This window comes from Somniosus microcephalus, chromosome 26 (genome assembly GCF_052327205.1).
Source record: "Somniosus microcephalus isolate GS21.2 chromosome 26, FLI_Smic_1.0, whole genome shotgun sequence".
NCBI classification, from domain to species: domain Eukaryota; kingdom Metazoa; phylum Chordata; class Chondrichthyes; order Squaliformes; family Somniosidae; genus Somniosus; species Somniosus microcephalus.
In genome coordinates, this window is record NC_141012.1 from 32,291,324 (window position 1) to 32,299,659 (window position 8,336).

General features: G+C 42.6%; 1 protein-coding gene across 1 annotated transcript; it reads left to right on the forward strand.

Annotated features, from left to right (window-relative positions):
• Positions 1-666: 666 nt before the first annotated feature.
• Positions 667-7,827, forward strand: LOC147100383 (myb/SANT-like DNA-binding domain-containing protein 2). Its single transcript, XM_085968046.1, has 4 exons — positions 667-1,355; positions 3,812-3,860; positions 4,627-5,071; positions 7,126-7,827. The coding sequence occupies exons 1-4, from the start codon at positions 1,349-1,351 to the stop codon at positions 7,525-7,527; spliced, it is 903 nt and encodes a 300-aa protein (XP_085824172.1). The 5' UTR covers positions 667-1,348; the 3' UTR covers positions 7,528-7,827.
• The last annotated feature ends 509 nt before the right edge of the window (positions 7,828-8,336 follow it).

Consider the following 8,336-nt stretch of genomic DNA (forward strand, 5'->3'; position numbering starts at 1 on the left):
GAAAGCTATTTAATTAGAACAAAAACATTGCCTAGAAATTACTCTTAGTGATAGTGAATGAAGAAACCTACATTGTCGAGCATCTTTCGCACCAGAAAGGTGGCAGCCAATTTGCACATAGCAAAGTCCCAAAAACAACAATGAAATAAAGACTAGTTAATCTGTTTTGCTGGTGATGGTTGATGGGGGCGGGGGGCGGGGGGGAATGTTGACCACTACACCAAGAGAATTCCCCTGTTCTTCTTCAAATTATGCCATGGGATCTTTTCCACCCACCTGAACAGGTAGATAGAGACTCGCTTTAACATCTTATCCAAAAGCTAGCACTGCCAATCAATGCAGCATTTCCTCACTACAGCACTGACGTGTGTCAACACAAATGATATGCTGGTGTGGGGCTTGAACCCACCACCTTCTGACTCAGAGGCAAGAGTGCTACGACTGAGCCTAGCTGACACAAACACTTCACTTATTCATGTTACATTCCTATGACCACTAGCAGAGACATTAGCCCATTTGAAATAAGCAGGCTATCATCTACGGAAGCAGGAATGCCATATGAAAATGTAAATATTAATTCACTAATATCACCAACATTAATTTCTAGGCTTGTGTAACCATTTGTGAGAAATGTAAAAAAAAAAGCTGTCAAACAAAATTGATTACTATATTTATAAGAAAAGTCTGTTTTTAATGAATTAAAAAAGGCCTTCCTAAAATCTACCTATTTTAAATAATCTTGTACCATGCAGCCCTTTTTGAACGATATTAGCATGTCTCTTCAAAGGATTCATGCACATCACAGCCAACTCTGGGGTTAAAGGTCCCTGTGAGACAGTAGACCATCTGTGGAAAACAAGCAAGTTTTATTCTTCTAAATGAAGCTCTTGTGCATGTCCTGTGTCATAAAATCAAAAATCCCCAACACAGGCTGCATTGAGTCACAATGAAAATTCTCTATGGAGAATTTCTGACTGTTCTGAGTACTGCCTGATAATTTTTGCACCAAAATTGAAAAGAAAAAGGACTAGAATTTGTCAGCTTACTCCAAGAACTGTATAAAGATATGTTCCATCCATTAATTTACTTCTACTCTGTAATATGTTTGCTTATTTGCAGACGGTTATTTTTTGTCATGTGCCTATTTTGAAAGCTTCAAAGGGTTAATTATATACCGAGGGTAAGGATGAGAACAGGGCACGGAGAATAAGCAGCATTATTGTAAAGACCCGTCTGTCTGATCAAGTCTGCAGTTCGTTCAAGGAGTCGACATTGGTCCCTTAAAAATGAAAAGCAAGTCGGAGCATGGTGTGAAGACCTTCTGAGTTCATCACAGATACAACACACAATGGCTGGTAAGGAGACCCATTTCTTGACTAGTTCTGCGAAACACTTTTTCAGTGAGATGTCACTTCGTCCAGCAGTTAATCTTTGCTGCTTTCACTGGGGCTTTTTTGAAGGCAATTAGCCTGAATAATAATTGCAAAACTGGTTGTGGTATGGGGAGGGATTACATTTTATAGATTTTTATAGCTTAAAATCCCAACACGACATCAGCCACTTTCCTTTGAACACAAGAGTTTCACGATAGCTATGCAAGTTCTTAGTTGGAGCAAATCAATATGTCGCCTGATATAATATTAGATTAAATGCTTATAACAACATCACTTCATTATTTGCAAAAATCTGGGATGAGCAGATACGACAGTCTACTCCTGATAATTCAGTGTTATTTTTGTGGGCTAAAAATTTTGAATTATTCAATAATTTGAAGTAAGCAATGTAAATAACACAGCAAAATGGAGAGTTAGGGTTAAAAATGAATTATCAGATAATTTGAATTAAGAGGAGCAGACTGTCGTGAAAGGTTCATGGATTTATTGATAGGCAGAAACATTGAACTCTTCAGAATTGCTTTCTGATGAAGTAATGATTTAAACTATTTATGATGGCTATTCTCTGATAATTCATTTTGTTGTTATTATATCTCCACCACTATATTTTGATCTATATGGAAAACATGAATACTGTAATTGGATACCACATCAAAAGTTGAGGCTAGTGTTCTCATTATTTGTTTGATGTAATCAAATTCCTTCTAATAAACCAGTTTATGATAATATTTAAATCATTAGATTAAGAGGTAGATACAGATGAAGGAATCCATTTGACCAATACCACCACCTACATCTAAAAAGACTTTACAATCACCCATTACAGCATCCAACTGTTTCTTAAATGTTCCCAGGTTTTTATCTCCACTGCCCTACCCAAAAGATAATTCCACGTGCCGATCATTCTTTGTGTGGTGAAGGTTCTGGTGTCAGTCCTTAACTTACTTTTTGGGCGTGATCTTGTCAGCCCTCGGGAGGCGGGTACGGAGGCGGGACTGTCAGGAAAATGGCAGAATCTGGGGGCGGATGACCATCCCGCCCTCAACCCGCCTCCATGCCATCTTGCCAGGAGGCGGGTAGCTGACCCGCACCGGGTACCGTCTCCTGGAGGCGGGAAGGGGATTACAGCCACTTAACTGCCTGTTAACATTTTTCCAATAGAGGTGTGGGCTTCTCGACATCGGGAAACCCCGCCAGGGTCACCGAGGCGAGCAGTGGGTCTGTGGGGGTGAGAGGGGTCCAAAAGTGCGCTGTGAAAGTAAGTGATGGGTGCAAGTGTGGAGAGGTAAGTATGTGAGGTGAGTGGAAAGTGATGGAAAATGTTTACTTACCTTTGTTTCTTCCTGCAGGCTTCAAACGTTGGGGATGTGGAGAGTCTCGCATCTCACCGGCAGAGATGACAGATGGCTGCTGCATTCTCCGATGCAACAACCATCTAATTTCTGCTAAAGAAAGAGGTTTGATGAGCCTTGAATACAAGAACTCATCAAACAACATAGAATGTCAGTGTTTGACAGCTTCACAGAGCTGTCAAACGATACCAATTCATCTGTCAAAATTTTTTGATAGATGAAACGTCATACGCTGACGTTCTCTGTAACTGGCTTCCCCTTAATTGACCTGCTAAGCCCACTGGGCAGGCTTAACAAGGTCAATCAAGGGAAAATAGCGTGGGTTGGCCAGAAGTTGATGGAGACGGGACAACGACCCAACAAGCAGCAGTCCTGCCTCCAACGTGCCCCCATTGGCAAAATTGCCCCCTTGGTCTGCTTTGGCCATTTATAAGATGATTTAATTTGAAATAGTTTTCCAGATTTAGCTTTCCTGTACCAGTTACTGTTTTCTATATTTCTCTGAGATCCCTTCTCAGCCATCACCTTTCAAGGCTGCAGAGCCTTTCCTCATCATTCAATCTTCTGGCACAGTCTTGTGGCTTTTTTATTGTATCATTGTAAGGTTTGATTGACCTCCCTTCTATCTCAGTGACCACAACTCACCGCATAATCAGCTGAGCATATTCATGTAACATTAGGAAAAAACAGCTTATTCTAGTCTGACTATATGTTAATAACTTTTTCCACATCCCTTTTTTCCCTTACCGTATATTGGTGTGTGGCCAATCATGCCTTACATCGCCTTGACCTCTAGGTTACAGACATAGTATGATGCTACGTTGATGGGTGATGTCCAGATCACCTGCTTTGTCGCGATGATTGGACACCATAACAAATGTGAAGCAGGAGTGACGTTATCCTGGATATACTGTACTATAAATCAGTGAAGTTAAAGCCTTGAAACTAGAGTGTTTCTGCCTTGAGTAACCATGTCATTAATTCTACATTATTTGCGAATAGAGACACAGATTGTAAATTTACGAAGCATTAATATAATAAATATATTTTTTCTCCTGCCCTCAGGATTTATTAACCGTAGATCGATATGTGGGGACATCTCAGTTCTGGAAAGGTAGGTGACAAACATCAACCCTCACATCAATAAGATTTCTTAACATCTGCTATTTTTAGTTGCTGTCATCATGCATTGAAATTAAAATATTATCTATAAGCTTTTCAGAGGAGATTTGGGATCATATGTTGAAGATAGGTTGACAAACATCTAGATTGAGGTCCTTCTGCTGGTTAATACCCATTTCCTGTTGGTAGAGGTTACAAGATTATATTTGGTCTTGTTCCACTGGCTTGCTCTTGTAGACAAAATAAGTTGATGAGATTAGGTTAGTGGAATAGTTTTACTGTTTCTGTCATCTATTGAAATCTAAATGTTTTACAGGTAATTCATTTACCTAATACTAATAAAGTCAAACCCTGATAGTAACTTCATTTAAAAAAATGATTTTAATATTGAGGTGTGTTATAAATAAACATTGTAGAAGTCTTATAATAGCTGTGCTTTTTATCAGTAATTATTTTAAGTTAGGGAGGGGACGATCAGCTCCTGAGCACCAGTAAACGCTGCTGGATAGTGTACGTGTATGGACATTGGGTGAAGACAGTACAGTATTGAGCTTGGCTGTGTTTCTCCCCATGGTCAAGTAGCCTATCAAAACCGACTACTTAGATTCACACATGGGGAATTGTCACTTGGGTGAGATACTGGAGGGCACACAGCATGTGTGGAAGGATACCCCAGAATGGGTCAGCACCTTCACATGGAGGGGGACAGGCAACTTCCACTGTAAATGCTTTGATTACTAACTGTGGCTCTCTTGCAGGAGAAAGTACCTGACAGTTCGTTCCTACATTAGACTGATAGAATCTGCATGTCCCACCTGGTTGCCTCTCATCCTAGATTCCAAGGAACAGATACTGGAACTCTCTGGGTTTGGTCTTTATGCGATTGGATACAACACGCGCTGGAACCCAAAGATCCGCTATTATTTGACCAAGCTGAGCAGTAGGGGGTCAAAGCTGGTTGAATCCTTCCTTACTCCAGGTGGCAAGGGTCAAAAGGTCATTGAGATGAAAGTCGAGGCTAAAAAATGGAGAAATGTGTTCTATAAGTATGTGGATATGACAGTAAGTGAGATGGAATGCCTGCAGCTCCACCAACGGGTGAAATGGATGCCATTGCGGAGATGTACTTCTGAAGATGTCCTTTCTCGCATCACCGAGGAAAGTGGCCTTTTGGCATTGGGTTACAGTGGACTTACCATAGAGGTCAGTGTTTATTACATGTTGATGATGAGACAACCAGACTGTTGAAGTATGTTTCTTATCACTGCAATCTTGCACTGATTTCTTTTTTCTAGCTGTTTTCTCACCTCCTCTTGAAGGCATTGGCTTCGATTTTCCTCCCTGCCTTTGCCCGGGGGGCTGGACAGGCACAGCACACCTGAGCCATGCCTGAATTTGAATGGACTGGTCACAGCACTGCCACCGACTTAGCCCGGCACCTAGAAACGGAGCTGGAACTAGAGGTGTAGCTGATGGCCTGAGAATGATGCAGTTGTGGGCCTGGCCACTGGCCTCAGGACCTTCTGCGTGCTGCTAGAAAACAGATCCATGAGGAGGCTGGAAGAGAAAGCTAGGACCTGCCTTTCCAGACCTCCCTTGCTTCCCTCAGATCCTCTGATGTTAGGAGGGCCAGGCACAAGGCTCAGTGGCAGCTCCTTTGGAAGCTCCTGCGTTTGAGTGTCCTTCCAGGAAACTTTGAGGAAAATGAGATGGGAGGGCCAGGAATGCTTAATTTAAATGCACGTGCTACATCTGGGCCTGTTGTAGATGCAGGCACTCTGTGCCCCTCCTTGGGGGAAGCCTCAGAAATCCCAGAGCAACTTAAAGGGGATGAAGACCTGGTGCAATGTGGAGTCCTCAGTGACGTACCCTTCTCTCTCTCTCTCTCCCCCAGTCTCTCTCTCTCTCTCCCAGTTTCTCTCTCTCTCTCTCTCTCTCTCTCCCCCAGTCGCTCTCTCTCTCTCTCCCAGTTTCTCTCTCTCTCCCCGTCTCTCTCTGTCTCTCTCTCTCTCTCTCTCCCAGTCTCTCTCCATAATAAAAACAGAAAATGCCGGAAATACTCAGCAGGTCGGGCAGCATCTGTGGAGAGAGGAACAAAGTTAACGTTTCAGGTCGATGACCTTTCATCAGAACTGGAAAAAGTTCTTCATCGACCTGAAACATTGTGTAAATCACATAAGATCTGAGAGGAGATCTCTCAGTGGAGGGACAAAGTCAGATAATAGAATAAGGGTCGGGGTGCTAAACAGGCCTTAGCTGACAAACTCACTCGTAATACAACAGAATATGGACATTGGTCTAGAAAAGAATGGCAATTTAACATTACTCACTAATTAGAATATTGCATACTATTAACAAACCACTACTAGTATTGTTTTAGAAACGTAATAAATAATAATGGCACGTAATTTCCGATAGGAGGCTTCCTGCGTGCGGAGGCCTCCTATCAATAAAAAATCTACGCACTTACCTGAGGGCTCCCGAGGTCCGGACACTTCCGATGCTGGGCCTCTCCACAACGAAATGTGCAGGGCCCTCGTATCCCAGAGGCGCAGGCGGTTCGCAAGCGTCCCTGGGATCACGTGGGCCAGGCCAGCCAATAGGAGAAGGGAATTTCCCTTCATACTTTTGACAGGTCTATCTGGAATGGAGATCACCCCCAAAACACATCAAAGCATTAAATAAATCACGTTTTTAAAATGAGTTAAAATTACATTCAATTAAATATTTTAAACAAAAATTAAATTTTTTGAAAAAATTAAAGTTTTTTTACAGGGCTAAAAATAAACTTGCCCTTTTAAAAAGTATTTTTAAATTATAAATGAGTGAAAATAAATGTTTAAAAATTTTTTTTTCAACTCTTATGCTGGTAAAAGCAGGCCTTATGCTTTTACCAGGCGTAAGATTTTTAAGTGATTTCAGCGGGCAGAGGTTCTGCAGAAAGCAGAACTCTCCCCCCCGCAGAGGCCCTTCTCCAGGACAGGCGTCCGATCTGTCAAGAGGATTCTTGACAGATTGGAAATACCGGTTTTCAGCGAATGCACTTCGCATGCCTGAAACCGGCATTTCCGATGTCCCTACCGGTGTGTACATGGCGCGTACCCACCCGTAGACATCGGAAAATACGGGCCAATATAAGAGGCACGATTATGTATTTGCTAGACTGAACAGTGAAGTTGTTTTATAGAAACCAAGGGCTCCTGCACTTCTCTAATTGTTTTACCAATCAAGATTTGTTTTAATTTTTCACAATTCAGGTAAAAACAGATGTGTCAGACCTGGACACCACTGACGACTGGGCTGATGAATCAGGTGATGACCAGGCCGCCTCCCCAGAGTCAGATACAGAGCGAGACAGTGAGTTCAGTGGAGGAAGTCAGGTCAAATACTGTTACATAGAAGCTGTGGCAACTAACATCCGGGAGCAGCTCATGAAGCTGCTCCTGCGTCCAGAGACTATAATCGACAATCAACATGCCTGTGCAGATGTCCATCACTTCATCTGGCATCCATCTTCCACAGACCAGAGTAAACTCTACTGTAAGTGGTATCCAGTGAAACCTGAGATCCTCAAACAGGGCTGCATTCAGGAATGCCTGGAGTCAGCACTGGGCTACAGACTCAAGTACAAGAAACCTGGGACCTGTAGGACAAGATAGGCCAAACTAAAAGCTTTGTAAATCGAATGACCAAAGATTTAGTTTAATGCTGAGGATCTTACTGTCATTTTGTGAGATGTCCCAGTAAGAAACAGTACAGCTTAAAGATTGTAGGGTTACTGTACAACTGTTTATAAATGAAGAAACATTATCACAAATGCATTTTGGCCGGTAGCTCTGTTGTGTTTATTCATGCTTTTTATTGTATTTGCAATACCTGTATTTTGCAGTCACACATTTTCTTTTTAACAAATATATATATATATATATATATATATTCAAATAAAATGATTAAAAGTGGTTGGTTGTCATTTGCTTCATTTTTTAAATTTGTTCATGGGATGTGGGTGTCGCTGGCAAGGCCAGCATTTATTGCCCATCCCTAGTTGCCCTTGAGAAGGTGGTGGTGAGCTGCCTTCTTGAACCGCTGCAGTCCGTGTGGTGAAGTACTCCCACAGTGCTGTTAGGGAGGGAGTTCCAGGATTTTGACCCAGCGACGATAAAGGAACGGCCGATATATTTCCAAGTCAGGATGGTGTGTGACTTGGAGGGGAACTTGGAGGTGGTGGTGTTCCCATGCACCTGCTGCCCTTGGCCTTCTAGGTGGAAGAGGTCGTGGGTTTGGGAGGTGTTGTCGAAGAAGCCTTGGCGAGTAGCTGCAGTGCATCTTGCAGGTGGTACACACTGCAGCCACGGTACGCCAGTGGTGGAGGGAGTGAATGTTTAAGGTGGTGGATGGGGTGCCAATCAAGCGGGCTGCTTTGTCCTGGATGGTGTTGAGCTTCTTGAGTGTTGTTGGAGCTGCACTC